Source organism: Thunnus albacares, chromosome 18, assembly GCF_914725855.1.
Source record: "Thunnus albacares chromosome 18, fThuAlb1.1, whole genome shotgun sequence".
NCBI classification, from domain to species: Eukaryota; Metazoa; Chordata; class Actinopteri; order Scombriformes; family Scombridae; genus Thunnus; species Thunnus albacares.
The window spans coordinates 21,887,993-21,911,060 of record NC_058123.1 but is presented as its reverse complement, the minus strand read 5'-3'; the positions used below and the strand labels follow the sequence as shown (position 1 = coordinate 21,911,060).

Sequence of the window (23,068 nt, the reverse complement as noted above, 5' to 3'; positions counted from 1 at the left end):
TTTTATTCTCCCTGGAGGAGATCCATCTCTGGGGGTCTCATTTCCCATGTCCTCGTCTTTGTCTTCCAGAGTGGCAAATGAAGGTAATTTTTGCCATGCAATTTTGTCTGGCTAAGAGAGACGGAAAACAAATTTACTTCAGGTTTTTTTTTTTTTTTTTCATTTTTTGTGGTGAATGTAATATATATACTAATCTTTTCCTTGTTAATGTTTACAAAACTACAGTTTCACCCCACTAAATTTGCTCTCCAAAACTACACATTTCCCTTCATATCATGTAGAAAAAACAAAAACATAATAAAGATAGAAAATCACATCATTAACACCCACATGCAAACCAGTGCACTTCTACAGGATCAAGACTAAAGGGGAGTATCAAACACTATCCAGTATCTCTTTAATGTATACACACACATGATTTCATTAGTGTACAGATAATAAATGCTTTCACTGTTAAATATTGTTCACTCTGCTGTGCGTGCAAGGCTGGTGACTCATGAGCTGCATGATGCTTTACCTTCATTTTGACTCCATATCTGCCTTTTCAAAGATATGGTTAGATGATCTTATTTCCTCTTCATTTTATAATTGCAACCAAAATAGAATTGATTATAATACAATAAATAAATATATAATAATAATCAGTACAATTGTGTTTGAGAAACAAACATTTATTTATCCTTGACATGATACATTTTTTGTTGGAATCCTTTAGGAAAACAAGAAATAGCTTTCCTGGTTATTTCCATTTCCGATTACTGCACATCCATTACAGATAACAGAAAAATCAATCACTGTGGAGTTCAAGTGCAGACGGTGAAGGAAAAACACCAATGCAATGTATAATTTCTTAGGCCCCATTTTTATATATATATATATATATATATATGCAACATATTGTGCCATATTGAACATCAATTACCTTGAACTGTCAGCACAAGAACATTCAAAAATAATTTTTCTGAACATTACACCTTCCCTGCCTAAATGATAACCACGATCAATGTCAAGTATCACTATAAATTAGCACTGAAGTTACAAAATGAGTCACAAAAGGATAAGTTGCATTTTAAATATAGGACAGAGTGGATGTGAGACATGTTGAAATGTCACATTAGCTGGCACAGCTGACTTAAAGGAAACAGCAGGGCACATAACGCAAAGATATCTGAAATGTTTTCTCCAAACATTATGAAATAATATGCATGGCATTATATTTTCTGCATAAGGTAGTAAAATCGTGTTGAAAGGGTACAAATACATACTTTTTTTTTTTTTTTTAAAGTAACAAGTATGTGGCCTTATTGTGTAATGCCCTCGTAATACAAGTACCCTTTGAGGTAGATCAGTTGCCTCCTCAGTTTTACTCTTCAGAGGGAAAGTACATTGCATGTGACCTTTAGAGGGTACCACCTGCCTGCCATGAAGATGCAGTCAAAGTTTGTACATTTTTCAAATGAGTGTGGCAGCAGCATTCATTCTATACTCAATGAATCCTATTTGGCAGGCAAATGAGCCTCAGCATTGACCAGGCAGGTTCTGGAGCTGCTTCCACAGTGTCAGCATCTCCTTGGGACTCCGTCTGTGAACGAGTAGAACAGATCTGTAAGCACAGGGATTCCCCCTCTCTGTCTCTGGGAGATCAAATGTTAAAAATCCCGGGTGATGGCTTGGTGAGAGCCCAAGTCTGTGCAGGCACATGCCCAGATACACGTCGTCTATCGGGAAAAGGCGCACCCTGTCAGACACCTCTTTCAATCGCAATGCAAGTGAGCCAGAATACACCACCCCTCCTCCACCAGCGTATGGTGGATACACACCTTTGTAGAAACTTTCCGGTATGTAGTATTTAGTAGATGGCTCACGGTTTGGCATTGCGTTATTAATTACATCCCCCACAAACAAATCCATGCCAGTTTCATTTGTATAGGCTCTCCACAAGTTGTGCTCCTCCCACTGTTTGTGCAGGTAATCCAGAAGGGCGCCTGTTCGAACAAAGACATCATCATCCCCTTTGAACACAAAGATGGCGGTGGGGCAGTATTGCTGGAGCCAGTGCCAGAACAGCAAGTCCTTTAGGGTCAGGTTAAAAAAAGTATCTCTGAAATCCCACTGTAGAATATCCCCATATTTCTGGTTCTCAAGCTCCAGGAGGTTTTTGAGGTCTGGATGAGGACCTGTACTTGAGTCCTGCCTTCCAAGCAGAAACACAGTGCGTACTAATCCACCTTTCTTATTTGATTCCCCCCTCACCAGACCACTGCGCCCCCATGTTTCACGGATGGCCTGCCTATTTTCAAAGTTCCCCACTTGAGATTTGATGGCCATGAGGAGCATGGGAGAGTCGAGACCAAAGCTACTGTTGTTCCTCCTACACATAGCAGGCTGGTTGATAAGGAGGGGATACTCCCTGCAGTGCATTGACCTGATAAATGCCCTCATTTGTTCTGGCAAGCTGTTGAGATCGTGCAGACGAGGGACTGAGCACATGTGCGACATGCAGTCAGAAAGGCATTCATCCTCGATTTGTGATAAAAGCTTAACCTTTGGCTTCCTCAAAATCCCAGTTGCATTTCCCCGCAGTATTGGATTGTGCTGACGGTCCCAAGCATGCTGCAGCTGGTTCCACAGTGCGCTGTCCTCCAGACGAAGGTTCCAGAAAGGGCTGAGGGGGTGGGAGGCCAAAGCCCCAGAATTCGCAGAAATCCCCGGAGCAATATAGTGGATGGTTATTTTTGGAGGAGTGTAGGACATGGTGACGAATATGGACACCATTATATAAATCAGAAGGTGGCCGGTCATCATACAGGGCAGCAGGCACATGCACAGCAGTCTCCCCTTGCATTTGCAGCATTTACCCATTGCCTGTGGTGTACAAATCAGACAAACTCTTTCATACACATAAAAAAAAAACACATTAGGGATATTTTAAAATAATCATAACAGAGAAAATATTTAAATAACCCTCCTCCCTGACTGAACTCCACTGCAGTGGTATGGCTTTACCTATGAGATTTTTATAGCTAACACTGCAGGCAACCCTCTGGAGTTTCTGTCTCCTTGGTGATGGTCCACTGAGATTTATTATCTGTTCTTGTCTTCACACTCAGAGCATCATCCTGTACCTACCTGCTGGTAGGCACACAGCCCCTGTAAACACAGTGTGGAACATGTATTATGCAATAAAGCAGATAAAATCTCACTTTCCTCTTGACTTAGACCTTAAAAGTTGAGTAAACACAACTTGGACAACAATTAAATAACAATTTGGACTTCACTTGTCCTCCTTTAGCCTATGTATTTCTAATCTATTTTTAATAACCTTACAATAGTGTATGCAAAAGTATTGCATGTTTCCAACATATTGTCTCTATAGCCTATCTTAAAGTCTACAGACATTCATTTTTACAACTGTTTGCCAACCCCTTACTAATTTAGGCAATGAATGGAAGACAAAGAATAAAAATACTTACAAGTAAGTGAATTTTTCCAGTTGGTAAAGCCGACTGAGATCAAATACACAGCAACTTGTGGTGTAAACCCTTTGTTTTAGTTTTCTCATCCGGCTTGGTTATACGCTGGTTATAACATGACAGGTCTGTCGCTCCTCATTTTTGACATAACGATGGGTGATAAAGAGAAGCATCCTTTACATCTAAAACCAGCGTCCGCATAATGCAGTAAACCTGCAGCTGAGCAACAGGTCTCAGGTGAGGAAGACGTGTGTGCACACAGAGCATGCGCTTCTTTTGGCTCCTCAGTGAGTGATGAGGTAAATACTCAAAGGATTGACGTAGGCCTACTACCTGCTGCTGACATGAACTGATTGAAGCTTGGAAAGAAGCTTCATCGGGCAGTGATTTCTCCAAAGGGAGAGACTTTGATTTGCATGCAGGTGCTGCAGGTGTGTAGTCTTATTTGCATGATGAGGCCAAATGACCTATGAAAGGTTGACTCGACAGCATCCCTCTGCTCATATAGCCTATCGGAGTGATTAGCAGTTTAACATTTAACAAATACACAAACATGAGAAAGTACTTTAGTGAACCTAATAATCCATGATACTGGTCTGCTCTTTATTAGCATGACTTCAATGTCCTTTCACACATGTTTATGGATTTGTGAATGAATGAATGTATGAATAAATATTTTTAAAAAATAAGGTCTTTAAAAAAGTTAAGAAAAATGAAGAATATATTGGTATAGACTTATAGAGTTTATGGTGACCTTTCCTAATTTGTCAGCGTCAGCATAGTTTGCCAAATTCTGCTCATCATACAAGTGTGTGTGTGGTGTTAAACCATAGATTGTGTCAGTTTTGAAAAGGGAAGCGTTGTAAAAAAAAAAAAAAGAAAAAAAAAAGTGTAACAGTAACATGTTCTATTTTGTTAATCTAACTAAGGCTACTTCTATTCCATTCTATTTCATTGACAAGCTACAGTAGGTTATTATGCAATTGTAAAAGGACAATCAAGGTATCCACTGACAAACATCACCGACATACCTTCGTACTTACCAACATGTGACGGACACGTTCTCCAGCCAATAGTAAACACGCCTGGTCCAACAGGTTATCGGCTGAACCCCGGAACTTAAGCCAATAGGAAGAGAGAGAAGGCGGGGCATAGTGGCGGTACGGTTGCCGTTTATGTTTTTGCGTGAAGCGATACACGTTTGGTTGAGCTTTGAATGAGGGGCCATCATCCCGGCGGCTCGGAGGTGAAAAATACAGTTTAAAGTCTCTCCGGGTGAATTTAAAATGAACAAGCAGGCTTTTCTGACAGCTACCTGAGTGACCGTTCACCGTCCAGCGTCCTTTCCACCTCCTCGGCGGGTAAGTGTGTTTTAAACAATGATTTGTAAGCGACAAAAACATACAAACAGACCTGTTTATTTGTCTGTGACACAAAGTAGCAAGCTTGCTAGCGGATTTTTTTCGTACTCTTTTTTTTTTTTTTAATTTTTTTTTTTGGAGGCGAGGGGAGGAGAAGGCAGAGAGGAGAGGGGGGGTATTAGTCAATTCGAGACAAAAGAAACCGGACTATTTTCACTGTATCTGTAACGTTACACCAAAGCAACTGACATCCACCAGTGAAATGAAGTGGGGTTTTTTTGGTGCTTTGTCAAAGTCTACATCCACTGGCTGTGTTGTCTGAATCGCCGTTAGTAGCGTTAACGTTAGCTTATTCTTCAAACCGCGTTGTGTACGGTTGCGGAGAAGAAGTAGTAACCCAAAACAGACAGTTTCTCTCTCACAACACACACAAAAAAGACGAGAGGTTTCCAGACAAAATAACGTTGCTTATTTTGTCCACAAGGCCCTGATAACCCCATGGTTAGCATTTCGAGTAGACATATATGCAATGTAGCCATATCAGCACGTTTTGTGCTTTTTGTTCTTTTTACATTAAGACTTTCTGTACAATGTGAAAAGCTTACACAGCAATTGTTTTTTATTCCTCCATATCCGTGTATCAACCTTTAGCAAGAGGGATAACCACAGTCCTAAATTTAACTGCTTACTTATGTGACTGAAGAATCACTTGCAAGGAGCCCACTTGAGGTATTGACCAACCTGCAGTATTGTACTTGCACGTTATTGTTTCCCAGCCCCTGTCTATTATGCTGGCATCAAAACCTTCTCACTAATGGATAGCATGCTTGAATATTTGGACAAATCAAGCAGCTGCAGGTACTAAGACTGTAGTTAATTATTTTCAAGAATGGTCTGACTTGTTCTGAATGCCATTCAGACTCCTGCACTAAGCAGTCCAAGGGTTAAGCCTGTGAAATTAATTCTTAGAAGGAGCTTGGACTTTCAGAGTAACATGCCGAGGACAGTTTATCCCTTCCTCTCTGGCAGCAGAGTTGAGAAAACTGCACCGCCGGGCAGTTCTATCTGTATTTATTTAAGTCTCATTGATCAAGAATATGCTGCACTAATCTACACACAGTAAGAGCCTTTCTGTTTTGAGAGGACTGGGTCCAGGGGAAACAGATATGTTTTCAAATTAGATTTATTAATGCAATTTGAGTATTCTCTGTAGGTCCATCCTGAATTTTTCCTCTCTCTGAATGTTTGTGTTTTCTCATCAGGCTGGGAAATTGATCTTGGCGATAAAATGAGAGCTATAATATAGGATACGGTTACGCATGCTCATGTCAACGCCCAGAACAAATTGTAAAGTGTATGTTGTGGCCATTGAATTCCACATTTCACTAGCTGTTCTCAGCACTGTTTCCAGTCAGATGCTATTAATTTTTTTTTTAAAAAAGTGAAATTTACCTGCCAAAATAGGTGATAGAGATAAAAAAACAACCCTTTTGAGTGAGTTAGGATCTGCGAAACTCAAATGTTTGTGGGAACGGGACAGCAAGTTTAATCAACAAGACAAGGTTTGAAGACCCTGCTCCCAAAAAGGGTTCAACATGGTCCGACACTGCTCAGCTTTTGTCTGAGAGGGTTAACACTGGTTTCAATAATAGGATAGGTGGGATTAGCAGATGATCAGTATAGATATTGACATAAATTTTTCTCCTCTCAGTGGAAAAGTTGCTTGAAGTAGTCTTCATTTAGGTTTCAGAGGTTGACCTAGTAAAGAAAAGAAACTATATTGCCACACAGGATCATGCACACCCTCCATCATTTGGAGTAAAATCAATAATCATGAAAATATAGGTTAACTACATGACTCCAACGGTCAAAATACTGAAATGTTGGTTGAATATAGGCCTATATGATATGACATGTGTCACCCTGTTGCCTCAAGTGAAAGTTTTTATAAATATAAAATGATACATCTGCTTCCTCTAACCATCATTAAAGCTTTCAGAAATGCGCAAGAAAAATAGAGCTTTATTCATTCATCATTGGCTAGCAGTTGTGACATTTAAACAGCTTAGTACTATGACTGCCAGAGTGCCTGAATGACATGCTGTAATATATGTGGTGGGAGAGTTAGCAGCAGGGGGCTGAGATCAATATGATAGTCATAGCTCTGGGCAAAAAAAAAAAAAAAACTGTTCACGAATCTGGATGTGTGGGCATAATGAAGAAAGAAGAAAATGTTATATGCACACTTCTTTACTGTCTTTGTGTTCACAGGTGTTGAAGTGCGCTGTCTCTTTTCTCCCCTCTGTTGCTTAGGTTTCTTTGGATGTGCTCCTCTCCGCTCCCTACATTCTGTGCTTTCCATCTGATTTTCTTCCCAGGGCTCCTCAAGACCAATGCCTTAGTTCTGACAAGACATTACTCACAAATACAAACATATATCAAGTAGGAATTCGGACGTACAGCCCAACACCTGTATCACCTGTTAACCCCTCCCCCCCCCCCCCTCCCTCCCTCTTTCTCTTTACATCAGATTAAGAGGGGTGTCAAAACACACTTAGTTCCACAAAAACACACAAATACACAAGCCACCATGTCTTCCATCCTTCCCTTCACTCCCCCGGTAGTGAAACGCCTCCTGGGATGGAAGAAGACTCCAGCAGGGAGTGGAGGAGCAGGAGGAGGAATAGGAGGAGTAGGGGAGCAAAACGGAGGAGGACAGGAGGAGAAATGGTGCGAAAAAGCTGTGAAGAGCCTGGTGAAGAAGTTGAAGAAGACGGGGCAGCTGGATGAGCTGGAGAAAGCCATCAGCACGCAGAACAGCAAGACAAAGTGTGTCACCATACCCAGGTGAGATGAGGACACACACACACACACACACGCGCACACACACACGCGCACACACACACACATCCTGTATTTGTCTGTTCTCTATATATTTGCACACACAAACACACAGAAAACATGGCTATTGCCACAGGGAATAGCAATGTGTGCCAACATAAATAGGTGAAACACCCACATGCTGCTGGACACAACACACACACAAACACATGCATGTACTTTAGCAAGTTTTAAACATACACACAGAAACAGAATTTAGATTAATATGGCAGTTCTTTTTTAATATATAATAATAATAGTAATAGTAATAATAGTCTATAAAATTTCTCAAAATTGGAAACTAAACTAATCATTAATATCAAATCTAGCATTATCACAGTAACTTCAAGTCGTGCTCATATTCACACAAACACACATCCACAGCCCCTTTGCACTGGTATACCACAATACCACCAATATAGATCAGCACAACAGAGTGTGTCAACACACATGAAAGTAAGAAGGAGGGTGACAGGCACCCACAGGGGTGCAAAAGAAAAGTCTCTGTTGTGCAACGGAAAGCCCACTTCCTTATTCTGCTGTGCCATAGGTTAGCAACGCAGCAGAAGTGAAACCTGATTGGAGGAAACAGACGCCCAACACATGATGCTAACCAAAGTTTTTCTTGTTTTCTGTGTCGACTTCCGTCATCAGAATTCCTAATTATATGCAGAAAACCCGGCTGTGCATTCACACTGTGTCTAGCCTCATTAGGGTCTTATGCACCAACAACCTACTGAACTGCCTTTTATCCCATTACACTGATTAGACAGGTTGACATAGCTTGTTAGAAAGTGCTATTTAGAACAAGATTAGAGGAACTGAATCAAAATACATTTAATAACTTAAGACATTATGTCTAAAACCTATTTTCATATAAAGTATAAGGGTCCAACAATACTCAATAATGGTGCCGACAGTACTCATGTCATGGGCAAATACATTTTTTGCAAATACTCATGACACACAAATTTAAAAAATGTTTTATGGGGAAATAAACATCTTCTGCTTCAAGGCAAAACACAGAATGTAACTCCTCATGGCACACATTTGTGTAACTACTGACGACAGCATGAATGACTAATTGAATAAGTGTGCGGATCAGAACTTAGCCTTGGCCAGTCCTCTTAATGAAGTACTTGGTGTTCTGGAGATCTATTGGTGCCTGTCTACCTGGAGATAAAGTCTACAAAGAACAGGAAAGCTTGCATTTGTTAGGCAGATAAAGATTTTAGTAAAAAAAAAAAAAACCCAAAAAAACAGGAATGGAGACAAGGCAATATGAAAGGCTGTTGATGACTGATGGGATTATAATGTATATTTCGAATGTTATATGATGAAGATCGAAGAGGTTGTAAACTATTAAAAAAAAATCTAAAGCAATAGAAAGAAGACAGAATGAAGTAAAGAAGGAATAGTTCAAAATACAAGCACGTGCAGTGCTGTGCTTGATGTCTTTGTATGATAAGAGATCTGTGAAGAGTGTCTTCCTATCAACTCAGAGTCCTTGCAAAGGTGCTCGAAAAGTAGCAAAACCACAGTGGAAGAAAATGTGCATACATTTGTATATCTGTACATTCTGAAAATAGACTCAGACTCAAAATACATTATATCTTCATCTTTCTCACAGCAAAAAAAGTAAGACTTGAAAAATACAGTTAGTATGAGTAGATGAGTTAACTTTGAAGTTATCATTTTGCTGAAAGCCAAAGCTGCTAATTACTGTTAATACTGAGCCTGAACGGTACAGGTCATGTGTCTTGCAGTATAGAGATCTCCTGTGTCGCATGATTAGGTACACGAGCCAAGTCACCAGACCAGGTGAAACCTTATCATGACAAAAAGTGGCAAAGTCAGGGGAGCCCCATGAGAAGCATGTGATTAACGTCAATCAATCGACTGAGGATCAGCAGAAAGGGGAGATAACTAGGCTGCTGTGTGAAGATTTTATGAGCTTCCCTTCTCGAATTTTCTATGTAATCTACCCTCTCTCTCTCTCTCTCTCTCTCTCTCTGTCTCTCTGTCTCTCTCACTCTGTCTCTCTCTGTCTCTCTTTCTCTCTCTCTCTCTCTGTCTTTCTTTTAGTTTCCTTAAATTATAGAATATCAATAACATAATTCGCTCTTGCAGGGAAACAGTCTTTTCTTATGCCTCACTTATACTGGCCACAAATCAGCTCACCAGAAGCCGATGGGGATTTAGTGTCTTGGTCAAGGACACTTCAGCAGGGCAGCTGGATTTTAAAATGATGTGTTGAATCATGATCTTTCACAGAAGGATGCTATTCCTGATCACCACACCGCCGTGCTTCCTCAGTAGAAAGACAGGAACAAACATGTGAATCAAGACTTTATTTACACCCATGGTATTACGATGCGACCCGGTCTGATCATTTATCTGCTTCTACGGCATTGCATTGAACTAATTTTCTTTACACAGGCTATGTGAATCAGGTGGGAAGCCAGCAAAGTGGCAAGATATGTATAAGAAATACATATGGAGGGGTCAGCTGAGGTGATGTTAATGTACTGCCTGTGTTTATTTTTAGCTCTATCTGAAGGGGATGTTTGTAGTGGGTGAATTCTTTCTCAGTAATGCACTCTGTTCGGGTTGCTGTCTCAGGGCAGACAGATGTAATCACATTGCCGTCATAATGCATACTGTGTGTGGATTTTACACTATGCATCAGCATGCTACATAATGTCTTTACAGTTATGGAGTTCAACCAGGGAGGGCATCAGTGCTGGCTCAGGTCACAGTAGTTCAGTGGAGCAACTCAACTCACAGTAGATAATTATGCTGGTACTGCTGGTAACTCCCAGTACATGTGAGTGCTGTGAAGCTCTCTAAATAAAGTATGAAGCAGTTAAAATACAGGAGATATGTATCCAAGATGACATTGTATTGTAGTGTATATATATATATATATATATACACACACACTATACACTGTATGCTGAACAGTATATAACAAGGATAAAAAGGGCAGAAGAAGTAAAGCTGTGTGAAGGGGAAGTGTCTGATGCCAGACCTCTTTCTGTTTCTTCACCCTGAGGAATGTAGGCTAGATAGCTTCTTTAGTGGTGCTGATAAGGTGATGGTGGTTCTTGCTCGCTTGAATACTGTCACTGTCCTCAGTCTAGGAATTTTTATTTTTTTTATGTCAGGATTTCAGGGTTCGGACTAAACTGAGCTGAACTTCATAGTGACTTATATGCTTTTTTGTCAACATGACAAAAGTTGGAAACATTTTTAAAGTGGAATTAATGAGTTCAAAGTGGAATATGGCTGTCCAGAAATTGTCTAGAGAATCAGTTTTTCAATACCGCAATTTTTCACACACCGATGGTGGCTTGGTTGAAATAGCTACATGTTACAGGCAGCCCTGGCCCCGGAATCAAAAGGTCTGCATGTACTTCTCGACAGCACTGGCAGATAGCATTCCAGCCCTTTGATGCACAGCTCACTTCCCTTTGAACACAGGGAAGTAAGGTTGATAAAGAAAAGCTTTTTTTTTTTTTTTTTTGGGTGATGGTGGAGGTTGTCTGAAGGATGTCTTGGGGATTGTCAGGAGATAGCAGGTGTTGGGCTTTGTAGATGTCTGTTTGAGTAGAGGTAGGAAATGTGACAGAGGAAGAGTGCAAAAGCTCAGCTGTGTCTATAGATAGCAAGCATGGGTGGCTTTTCAAGTGGTGACGGAAATCTGGATGACCTCAGAAAGAGATAAAGGCTTCATTGTTTGTTTTACTGCATACAAATGGTGGTTCCTTTTTATGTCTGTTTTGCTCTACTGTTTTCAGTTTCTATCATTTATTAATGTTTCTCCTCCCTGATAATTGGACCACTTTAACCGAAGATTGTAGCCATTTAGCTTTCATCCAGGGCGAAAAGTAGATGAGGATCGAAAGTCTCGCTCAGAACACTGCAGGGGCTGTGCTGGTGACCTTTTTAAGTGAGAAAGGAAGAAGGCAAGACATTAGCGGTGTCTGGAGATAGTATACACGGGGCTTGTAGTTGTAGAACTCTTAGAGTAGGCTGATAAGTGTCGAGATAGCAGGTCTTGTAGAGACAGGTCTGGCAATTACTTACCTCTCATCAGACAGCAGAATCTCCTCTCAGACAAATCATGAGAACTTTTATAGAACAAGTTAGCAACAGTGGGGATGTGTGTGTTGGAGTTTTCATTCACACACTACACACACATTTGTGTTGTATCTGTTTTTTCTGTGGTTACGTCTTGACACATTTTGTGTGGTTTATTGAATGTCTTTATTTCCTCATTCACATATCATTGTTTTGTACATGCATATATTTCCTGTGTGATTTAGGAAGTGTGATTCCTGTGTGTCGCTATACATTGCACGTCTCCTCATGTCTTAAAAACAATATGCAGAAATTGTGAATCACATGTATGTCGTTTAGATATGAATGTGCAATCAGGTATTGCAGGAGTTTATTTAACCTTAAAGTGCCCCCCAAAAAACCCAAGTAAAATGATCAGACACATGCTTTTTCAGTATAAGATGACGGTTGTGTGTCAAGTGTTGCCAGAATAAAAATTACATGGTCCAGCTAAATATAAATTGATCAAACTAATTTAAATGATTATTAATAACCTGCTACTTTCTGAGATTTTATTTCAGAAGATGAATTTACTTTGTCACCATTTAAAAGTTGCAGACTGCAAAAAAATTCAATCCTATCTCGCCTTCTGCACCACTTGATTGCACCACATCACTTTCTGTAATATTTGGATTTGTCACATGATCACCTGTCATCCAGTTGGCCTCTCTTATTGTAGAGCGCGAGGGGGGAATCTTTTCATTTCCTTCTTTCATGCCAATAAGAGAACAACTGTATACATTTGTGATTACATCCTAATTTTGAACGAAACACCTCAAGTTTACCATCTGTTCGCTTTTATTTTTATCCTTTTTTGCACTTGTCTTGTATGTTTGTGTGTGCATGTCGTGTGTGTATGCGTGTGTGTGCGTGCGTGTGTGTTTGTTTGTCTGTAGCAATTGCTCAGATCTATGGGGTCTAGGCTCAGGCCACACGATAGAGCAGTGGGACTCTGCAGGCATGTATGGATACCCTGACCACAGCAGGTGAATACACTCACATGTACACAAACACACAAAGAGTAAACAATTACTGTACATGTCTTCAGTGCTGCAAAGGTTACGCAGTAGAAACGGTAATGCTCACATGTCGCTTTTATGTTTATCTGTCTTTCTGTAATCACACAGCTTTATACAGTTTCCCTACACACTGGCTTGTCTGGTCGTTTCTGTTTATTTATTAAGATAACTGGAATTCATCCTTATGCCAGTAGTATAATATAATATAGGCAATAAGGAAATAATTAAGCTATATTTCAATAAAAATGTGTGTTTAATAAGTGAATTCAGCAGTTAGGAGTTGCAATAGGCAAAAATCTATTATATTAATGACATAATATGAGGGATGTTCACTGTCTTTACTATGAGATTAAATTGTAGTATTGATTACTCCTCAAAATACACAAATAAAAATGAGCTTCATCAGGATTTCCACAGTGATGCTTTGTCATCGTCAATAATAAAGATTTGTTTTTGCTGTAAAACGAGGTTAGTCAATTATAGACTTGATTTAGAAAAAGATAGTGTTTTGTTTTTGCAAGGTACTAGTTTCAAAGCACTAGTTTCAGAAGTCATTCTGACTGTGCAATTGCTCTTTGCAACTGTGCTGATTAGTCTCACAAAACAAGGTTATGCAATAAAACACCATCAGCGTCTTGCACACCATTGGTTGGCGAGTTGGCGGCCTTTCTTGTTTACTCCTGTTTGTTTGTATTGTATTGTATTTTAAAAACCTATAATCACATTTGCAGACACCAGACCAGAAACTAAAGAAAACACAAACTTTTAAGTATCCCTGCAGCTAAAAGCCTCCTGTCAACTTGACTTGGGCACATCACTGAACTGTTAGCCATCCTCTCCCCCAACCCTCTCAGGTCACTGGACGGGCGTCTTCAGGTGTCCCACCGTAAGGGCCTGCCCCACGTCATCTACTGTCGCCTGTGGAGATGGCCCGACCTTCACAGCCACCATGAGCTGAGGGCCATTGAAACCTGCCAGTACGCCTTCAACCTTAAGAAGGATGAAGTGTGTGTCAATCCTTACCATTACCAGAGAGTGGAGACGCCAGGTAATGATCCTTGAGAACTGTGTGTGTGTCTGTGTGTGTGTCTCTTTTGAAATAGTTTTTACTCAGAGTACTGCTAGATTTGATCTTCAAGCTGCCCTCTAACAATGTCCAAAATCCAAGTGATCATGGCAACTCCAATTTATTGGTAGTTTCATTATTACTTTTTACTACGTTTTACCAGTTTGTGTTATGGAAACCAGTCTAGATGTGTTTTGTGTGTGTAAAAGAAGCAGAATGTTGTTGAAAGAGCAGACCTGCTTAGAAAAAAGTACATAAACTATTTTGATTTGTATTGTAAATCATATTTGCCTTTGTCAGTGACACTTCCTTTTGTCTCCAGTTCTGCCTCCGGTGTTGGTGCCACGCCACACAGAGATTTTGACAGAGCTTCCACCTCTAGATGACTTTACAAACTCCATTCCTGAGAACACAAATTTCCCTGCTGGCATAGATCCTCCTAATAACTATATACCAGGTCTGTATGCAGGACGGGAAGTATAACTTTTTTTTTCATCCATATCAGAAGTCCTATACATTCACCTCTTACTCTGGCTGTAAAACAAGCTAGATAGACTTTTTTTTTTTTTTTTATAGAAAGCTTATTAAAGGTAAAACTACCTAACTGACCTCCATAGGGTGACTGCTTACTGTTACTTATTACTATACTATTGAGTACACAAACTGAGGTCAGCCTAGTGGTAGATTTCCACCTTGCATGTGGTCATACACACATAACCACATGTTGACTTAGAGCACACAAACACTTCACTTCTCTCTCATTATGTGCAGCAGTGTATTGTTTGAAATGTATTCTTACTGCATTTTTCTGGTGGTTGTGTTTTTTTGTTTTTTTGTTTTTTTTTTAACAGAGACTCCTCCACCTGGCTATATCAGTGAAGATGGAGAGACTAGCGACCAACAGATGAATCAAAGTATGGAATCAGGTAGACTAGTTTAGCGTTGTGCTAGTATGCATGCTGCTGTTTATCTCACTGGTTGAGAAAAGATGCACTGTAAGGGTCCAAGGATCAGTTTTGACTCCACTTCTTTAAATTATACTCAAAGGATTTTTTTTTTTTGGTGCTGAGGAACACACTTCATTGTAGAGTTGAACATACACACCGCAATTAGTTCTGTGTAATATTAACAGTAGCGGTCAACAACACAGTTAATCTATACATTGAATGTAATACAGAGTATAAGAAGGTGTACTGTGTTATGTCTATTCCTTATTAGTATTGTGTGTGTTGTTTTCTGACAGGCTCACCAGCAGAACTGTCACCAAACACCTTGTCACCTGTCAGTCACGGCCTGGGTAAGATTTTTTTTTTCTCCATTATATTGGAAGTTACTATATAGGTTTGGAAGTTTAAAAATGTGCAGGAATGTGATTAATTGTTGACCCAAGCTAGTTGTAATAGTGGGAAAATACTTATTTATATACTTGGACTTTATAATCATGAGTAGTATTGAGCTTTGGCTCAAGTTACATTATAATCTGTCTTACTGAGAATGGACCGAAATCTTAAAATTCAGACCAGAAATTAAGGTCTAGAAAAGCTATTGAAGAAAATAAAATAGTTTGAAAACAGGGATTTCAAAAGAACATTCAGAGAGTTTTCTATGTATACTTTTTCTTTTCAGACCTTCAACCGGTTACCTACAGTGAACCAGCTTTCTGGTGCTCTATAGCCTACTACGAGTTAAACCAGCGGGTGGGAGAGACGTTCCACGCCTCACAGCCATCTCTGACTGTGGATGGATTTACTGACCCTTCCAACTCCGAACGCTTCTGTCTAGGGCTTCTCAGCAATGTTAACAGGAATGCAACTGTTGAAATGACAAGGAGACATATAGGTACACATAAGTGCACACATACACTTTTCACACACACACACACACGCCTTTTCAGCATTAGTTATTCTCAGATTCTTCACACTTATGTGTTTGAGCAAAGCTGGCAGTATCTATACAGAGGAGGAAACTTATAAAGGTGAAGGAAGTTTTGGAGATCATTATCATTAAAGATCAAGGCTCTGAGATGTCAAGCCAGTGAAAAGTACAGTAGTTTTCACATCAGGAGTTTTTTAAATTTAAATTTGAAATAGACATACTGCTAAATTGGTGGTTGCATGTGCCACACTTACATAGTTTTCATTTATAAAACACACAGGCCTTCTTCATGATTTATGTCTTTTGTACCTTAATCTTCCCATTTTTCCTGTTTCACACTCTGCAGGTCGTGGTGTGAGGTTATATTACATCGGAGGGGAGGTGTTCGCCGAGTGCCTCAGCGACAGTGCCATTTTTGTCCAGAGTCCCAACTGCAACCAGCGATACGGCTGGCACCCTGCCACAGTCTGCAAAATACCACCAGGTTTAAACACATGAATTCCATCTCTTCCTCATGAGATGAATGCAAAACAACTGGGGGAAAAACATGTTATTCTAATAGATACACACTCACATGCAGGTTTATTAGGTGCACTTAGATAAAACCTCGTGCAGTATAATACATCAGTCCTGCAAAAATCTGACCTTCATGAAGGTTATAATCTTTCAGATTTCAGAGAGGTTTTTATAATATTTAGTCTACCCTCATTCATAAGGTGGACAAAATATTAGACAAGTTTCAGCATACTGCAGTTCATCAGCACCACAAACTACAGCCTCCAAAATGAACATAAAATAAATGAAGACCTCTAAAACAGATTAAATAAAAACTGAACATCGTAACCTTCATGAAGGTAGGATTTACTGCAGTGCTGTTGTATCATACTGCATTAGTTTTTTATCTAGGCGTACTTAATAAACTGGGAAGTGAGTGTTTTTGCAGTGTTGACATTTTTTTTTTAGCCTTCTTTTAAATTGGGCATTCCATATTTCATATGTGTCTACTGGGTTCCACTTTCATACTCTTAAAAAGAAGTGGATCGAACTCTTAAAATTTTTATCTGGCAGCCTGAATAAGAGTCTGCACCAACAAACAACAACTCTAACAGTCAGTGTATAATGATTTACCTTGATGATGAAAATAGTCCTGACTGAATGGTGAAAAATGACTTGGCTTCACCTGATATTGATGAAATAAAGCTTTAGGAAGAGCACTGGTGCCCTCCATAATGTGACAGTTGTTTTTTTTTTTTTTTTCTCACCCCCACACACTGACTCATCTGTACCCATGTGACTTTGAACATTTCATTCCTGGCCAAATGAGCAGTGTGAACAGTATCATTACTGAGGCACAGATTTATACAGAAAGGAAACACAAGGATCTCGACGACATTCAGGGGTCTGACTTGTCATCCGTGAGGAGGATAATCACCGACATACAATACAATACACCCACACCTCAAGATTCACAATGCCTTTGCTCGGTGCTTTTAAGTTATGTTCACAGAATTGGCAAAGGTTTTGAAAACACACATTGTTTTACAGTAATTGGTTAACTTTATTTTTAACAACCTTCCACACATTCATAAAATAGAGTGATTCAAAAAAACAAACAAACAAAAAACAATGTGCCTGGTTATACTGGTGTTTATGATGGTGACAATTTGCCTAAATCTCAAACCCCTTTATCTTTTTAGGTTGTAATCTGAAGATTTTTAACAACCAGGAGTTTGCTGCACTGCTGGCCCAGTCAGTCAATCAGGGGTTTGAGGCAGTCTATCAGCTGACCAGGATGTGCACCATCAGAATGAGCTTCGTCAAGGGCTGGGGAGCAGAGTACAGGTGTGTCCGTCCCTTAGCACATCATTCTCTCTTTTACTAGTATACATGATGAATGGATGGCTATAAGGGAAGTGCTCTGTCAGCGTTTTATCCCTCAGATTTTGAATCACCACTTCCAGCAGATACAACATTACATGATCTAAATCCTGACACCATTTCATTTGCCTCACCCGCTATGTAATTAATACAGGTGGAACTTTACATAAAAATCTAGAGAGTGACTGTAAACAAGTTTGAAAGGGAATAGTTTTTTTTTTTTTGAGCTTGTGCATGCTCCCATCTGCACTGCATGTGTATAATCTCTATTGTATTCCTCTTTTGTTGTAAAATGTCAGAGATTACAGGGCATTTGTCTGTATCTCTCTGTCTCTCTGGCTGTCCAACAAGCCATCCAGCAAACATCTGTTCTGCTCCTGGCTCTGCTTTGTGTTTTACTCTCCCAGGAGCCAGACAGCAGTGTTTGTGGGGGTGTTTTGGCTTGTCCTCATTGGACAGGGTTAAGCCCCCTTGTAGCCTGTGTGGTTAACAATCAGTGTCCCCCGCTGTCTGTGGAGCCCAGGCCAAGCTTGGCTGGACCACAGAGAAGTCAGCTGTATTTGATCATCTGCTCAGACCTGGGCAACGCAAGCTCCCATTCACTTTGTATTTATTTGTTGTATCTTGCTTTAATAAAAATGCTCTGCTGCTACTCACATATTTAACAACACTTAATTATTGCAATCTTTGAAAAACCTACTGGGGCTTTGACTAACATAATGAATATAGGCCCATAACATATCACATGCCATACCACTTCTAGGCTCAGCTGGAGCGAACAGAACTAGTGGGAAGTTTGTCTTTACTCACATGCTGTATTTTATCCCTCCAGACGTCAGACAGTAACCAGCACCCCTTGTTGGATTGAGCTGCATCTCAACGGCCCCCTCCAGTGGTTGGATAAGGTGTTGACCCAGATGGGTTCACCATCAGTGCGTTGCTCCAGTATGTCCTAAACACAGTTCTGCTGCTGCCGACGCAAAGTCAGACTGACATTTCACAATGTTTGACCAGTGTGTCCTAAAGGATACCACCATGCAGTCTTAAACTGATGTACTAACATCATTATATATAAAAAAAAAAAAAAATTAAAAAAAAAAGGATTACACAATGGACCTGGAAGAGGAGAGAATGACATCACTGATGGACAATAGAGGAATGTTAACAGTGATGTCACCGTGGGCCTGATTACCTTTTGGCTCTGTTGGATCAACGTCAGGCTGACATTCCAATAATCACGGACCTAATGATTGAAATCACCCTGCAATATCAAAATGACAAGAGAGTGATGTCATAACGGACCAGACTACATTAATGTTTTTGGTATTTGACTGAGGCTCTGATCCAGGAACACACAGCGGGAGAGAACTCAGTGACACGACAGCGGCTGTTTTTTCGGGGATTGAGCATGTGACCTTCTAGTTACAGGACAGTCTCTCCAACCACTAATCCACATCTTGCCTCCTCACTACCTACCTACCACAGCACAAGCTTGATTCAGTGTCAAGATTTTTTTTTTTCGTTTACACAAGGTTGACCAACAGCAGAACTGCTACTCCAGGCTCATGTTCAACCAAAGTCAACTTCACGCCTGGATATGAATTTTTTTTAGTGTTTCTTGGTTTCGGTGACCAAACTTCCATTCAGTTTTTTTTTTTTTATCTGAGAGTTCCACTTTTCATGATTTCCTCCTAATCAGTCCAGCACTGTCATGATCATAGACCTGATAACGCTGGACTGCATTGGTCTTCAGCTCCTAGAGTGGTGACATGTTGACGTCTTTAATTAATGATACATACCCCCATGTTCACATGTACACACACACACACATACTGTAACACGGACACACTTACGCAGTTCATTCACCACTTAACTTACTATTGTAACATCTCTGTTTTGACATAACAGCAAAAAAAATGTCCTCATTGTGAAATGTTTGAACCACGAGTCTGCAGCAGAGCAGATGTTTGAGTGTGGATCAGAGCTGAAACAAAGATGTCTTTTAATCTTCTGTGAGAAGTTTTTTATTTTAAAGTGCGGTCAATGGCTATCCAGCACAGAAGATAACTGGAATGAGTAAGCTAAGGAATCCTCAGAGCAAGAGCGTACAACATGTCACTGTACTGCTTTCCCTCCTGCACACTCTTTTCACTCACGCTCTCTCATTCTCTGCATTAACTTTTTTTACCATTATATCATCTGGTTTTATGAAGGGGAGTTGTTTGTAGGACTTGGAGATATTCAGGGCTCTGTATAAATGCAAGAGTCTAAGCCGCAATGTCGCCCCCTGCTGTGTAACAGACACGAAGATTAACACCCATCACTCTATGTTTCACTGATGAAGACATTCCACAAGTCTCTCTTGATTATATGCTTGGACTGACGCACGGTTTCCCCATTATTGATATTGTATTGATAGGAAAAGTCCTGCAGTGTGTGACTTTTAAAAATGGCCTCTATACTGTACTTGCACTGCCCCAAATTATGCACCCTTATTATTGCTACAAGAAAGTTGCCTTTTGATGTAAAGTACAGCAAGATATGCTTTGAAATGTACAGATAGGAATGTTGAAAAGCCCAATGGAAGTGAAGTAAAAAAAGAAATCTTCCATATTTTTAGTATATTCACTATAAAGATTTTTGTCCTTATATTGTGAGAATTGGCTTATTAAAAAGCGTCTGGAGTATTTGTTTGATTTTAATTAGACCTTTTGCCCTGATCTAAAAGCCAGCTGGTACCTACATCGGTATTTTAGACTCCAAGTCTTTTCAACTCCAAGTATTAAAGCTTTAAGTATTAAACAAGCTAGTTAAACTGCACAGTTATTATTTTCTTTACACATTCTTTTAGCTACATTTTTTTTGTATTTTCATGTATTTTTTTATATATAAATCTATTTAAAATCCTCAATGCTTTCTTCCTTTTTATTAGAATTCAATATCTTTTTTTAAAATATGCCCTCTGTTTGAAATGATTGCAGCTTGACGATGATTTATGAAGTATGTAGCATAGGATGTAACATTTTCACTGAACGTATCACTGAAAACAGTTTGTTAGTTCAAATTGTGTGCTTAATGACTTTGAGGCCAAGTCATCATAATTACCATACTCTTCTAGAGTTACCAGTTAATATATAGCAATATTTCTTTTCTTTTGATTTTTGAAAATGTAATTTGGCTGCTAAAACAGTAAATGTGGTAGGGGAATTTTGGAATCTATCACATATTATAGCCATCTAAAAAGCTAGTTTCTAAGAATGTGACCCAAATTATGATAGTGCTGTCCCAAAGACTGAATGCATGCATGTCTTGTACATTGCAGATCATTTGTGTCAAAAACCTAATAGCTTCAGCTTACAGTTATTGAATTTTATGACTTATAATTGAAAGTTGCTTCAGTCCTCTGGGGGTTTGATTAGTTGCATGGCTCTACAAATCAAGATATCTGTCTAAAAATGTTTCTATTTTCAGTAAACCATTGCCATCAAAAAATTATGATAGAAGATACTGACTTTTTAAGATATTAGGATTTAATCCAACAACTGGGCAATACAGAATTATGTTTCAATATCACAGCAGTTGGTATTAATTTTTAAAGTTGTAAGTTTGGATGGTATTGAATCCTGTCTTTCTTAAGCAACATAGGACATTCCAGTACGCAGTGTGAAAACTGCCTCCAATTACAGCTTTGCAGCTGTTTGATTCTCATGACTGTTTGGTTATACACTGTTAATTTGCCGTGAGTGTGTTTACATGCACACAGGATAGTATATCCTAGTCAAGGCCTCTTTACTGTAAGAGCGTTGCTCATGTGTATCCCAGCATTAAACACATAAGCAGAATGTTATGGATATATTATGATAAATGGGATTTTAAGTGGGACATGTAAATATATGTAAATGGGACTAGGTGTGTACTCATACTGTCACATTCCAGATATCTTGTTTCACTTTCTCCAAACCGTGACCAAAACATGACACGGGTATAAACATGATGTCGGTGCATGTAAACACTAAACACACTCACATTTTGAGATGATACCCTCTCCTACACGGCGACGTATTTTGGCATTTGGACCAAGTTGAATGATTGACAGTTTTCAAAATCTCAAAAGTAAATGCTAGTCCTGCAGGACAAAGTGAGCCACACTTTTTCAGTGAAAACCGTTTTCTTCATTCATCTAGCGTTCACCTTGGTCAAATTCGATTGTACTCATATCCAACAACAGGGATGTTTGTCTCCCTGTATGTGTATCTATCTGTCCTCCTGTCCTGTCTTTTTCCCAGTCTGTCTTTTTTTTTTCACTTAGTAAGGAAAAAGTTGACTGGAGTTTTCAATGCCAAGGTCAGTACACATGCTTAAATGTAATGTTTCCTTACGGTTGTTGTATCAATAATAACCTACATGTTTGTTCTATGCAGTGACACTGATTGTTTGGACTGTATACTCAGAAACATTTCCCCATTAAGAATTATACATCGCTTTTTTCTGATTTTACAGTTCTATGAGAGTTTCCAGGGTCCAGCAAGAGCCTTTGTATCTGATTTTTTTTTTTTCTTTAAACCAACTAGCTTTTCTCACTTCCTGAAAAGTCTGTTTTTGAATTGCAAGATGAGGCCAAATGAGGTTTCATGTAGGCTCCATCTACACGTTGTAAGGGTCCACATTGCTATATACAGGTCACATATTGTTGTTTTTTTTTCTTTTGTGATGGACAATTGTGTATTCCCAAATGAGCCTCTTTCTGATGGATTTCTAAGAAATCGGCTTTTTGGAGAAAGTGAAGTTTCTGTCCCTAGTGATGTTATTGTATAGTTGTGCTTTCATTTTTACCTTACATGCTGTTTCTTTTCCTTGCTATCCACAGATCATATTCCATTAGACAACAAGCTGTTAGGATTTCTGTCTTCAAACACTGATGATGATCTTCATAGGCTTTCCAGCTATTCTGCATATACAGACAACTTCTTACAGTGTACACTAATAAAGCTGTTTTAATTCAACTGGAAATGATGTCTTGCCTTTCCCATTTTGATTCAGCAGTGTAAAGCCATGTGTCAATAGGTATCTAGTACAAGGAATTCTGTTTTCTTCTCGCAGAAGCTGTCAGTTCAGGCCAGCATAAGCGGCATATGTACCCAAAGTCAAAGACATTCATTACAAGACTTTACAGGTGTATCTGGCAGCAGAACTTGTCTATCAGAGCTTTACAATAGAAGCACTGCTACCTTTATTCCTCTGATAAATGCAAAATTGAACACTATTTCTTTCATGTCACAAATCAACCTTGATAGAAATAGCTGGCTATGAAGATTGCCCATTTACCACAATCTCTTATAATTTATCTGACATCCTTATATGTAGATATTTCCCTTGCTCTCATTTTATCATGGA

The 23,068-nt window shown here is 39.4% G+C and overlaps 2 protein-coding genes across 6 annotated transcripts; one reads left to right on the top strand and one right to left on the bottom strand.

Moving 5' to 3' along the window:
- Positions 1–686: 686 nt before the first annotated feature.
- On the bottom strand, positions 687–4,577 carry si:dkey-175m17.6 (N-acetyllactosaminide beta-1,3-N-acetylglucosaminyltransferase 2). Its single transcript, XM_044333347.1, has 3 exons — positions 4,517–4,577; positions 3,007–3,150; positions 687–2,865 (listed from the first exon to the last, which is right to left on the bottom strand). Exon 3 carries the CDS (start codon positions 2,860–2,862, stop codon positions 1,519–1,521), a length of 1,344 nt encoding a protein of 447 aa, XP_044189282.1. The 5' UTR covers positions 2,863–2,865; positions 3,007–3,150; positions 4,517–4,577; the 3' UTR covers positions 687–1,518.
- Positions 4,578–4,658: 81 nt separating this feature from the next.
- Positions 4,659–22,677, top strand: smad2 (SMAD family member 2). Of its 5 annotated transcripts, none has more exons than XM_044333345.1 (11): positions 4,659–4,834; positions 7,148–7,681; positions 12,733–12,822; positions 13,710–13,903; positions 14,244–14,378; positions 14,773–14,835; positions 15,165–15,218; positions 15,548–15,760; positions 16,143–16,280; positions 17,494–17,638; positions 18,507–22,677. In XM_044333345.1, exons 2-11 carry the CDS (start codon positions 7,425–7,427, stop codon positions 18,628–18,630), a joined length of 1,413 nt encoding a protein of 470 aa, XP_044189280.1. In that variant the 5' UTR covers positions 4,659–4,834; positions 7,148–7,424; the 3' UTR covers positions 18,631–22,677. The 5 variants fall into 5 exon arrangements, with proteins under 5 accessions (XP_044189280.1, XP_044189281.1, XP_044189277.1 ...); XM_044333342.1 differs by having other exon boundaries at positions 4,660–4,834; positions 14,773–14,847; XM_044333344.1 differs by having other exon boundaries at positions 4,682–4,834; positions 7,365–7,681; positions 14,773–14,847.
- The last annotated feature ends 391 nt before the right edge of the window (positions 22,678–23,068 follow it).

Coding starts and splice junctions, on each gene's coding strand:
- si:dkey-175m17.6 (XM_044333347.1), bottom strand. CDS start 2,862: ATGGGTAAATGCTGCAAATGCAAGGGGAGACTGCTGTGCATGTGCCTG.
- smad2 (XM_044333342.1), top strand. CDS start 7,425: ATGTCTTCCATCCTTCCCTTCACTCCCCCGGTAGTGAAACGCCTCCTG. Junction 14,848..15,164: donor GAATCAAAGTATGGAATCAG/GTAGACTAGTTT, acceptor GTTTTCTGACAG/GCTCACCAGCAGAACTGTCA. Junction 16,281..17,493: donor AGTCTGCAAAATACCACCAG/GTTTAAACACAT, acceptor TTATCTTTTTAG/GTTGTAATCTGAAGATTTTT.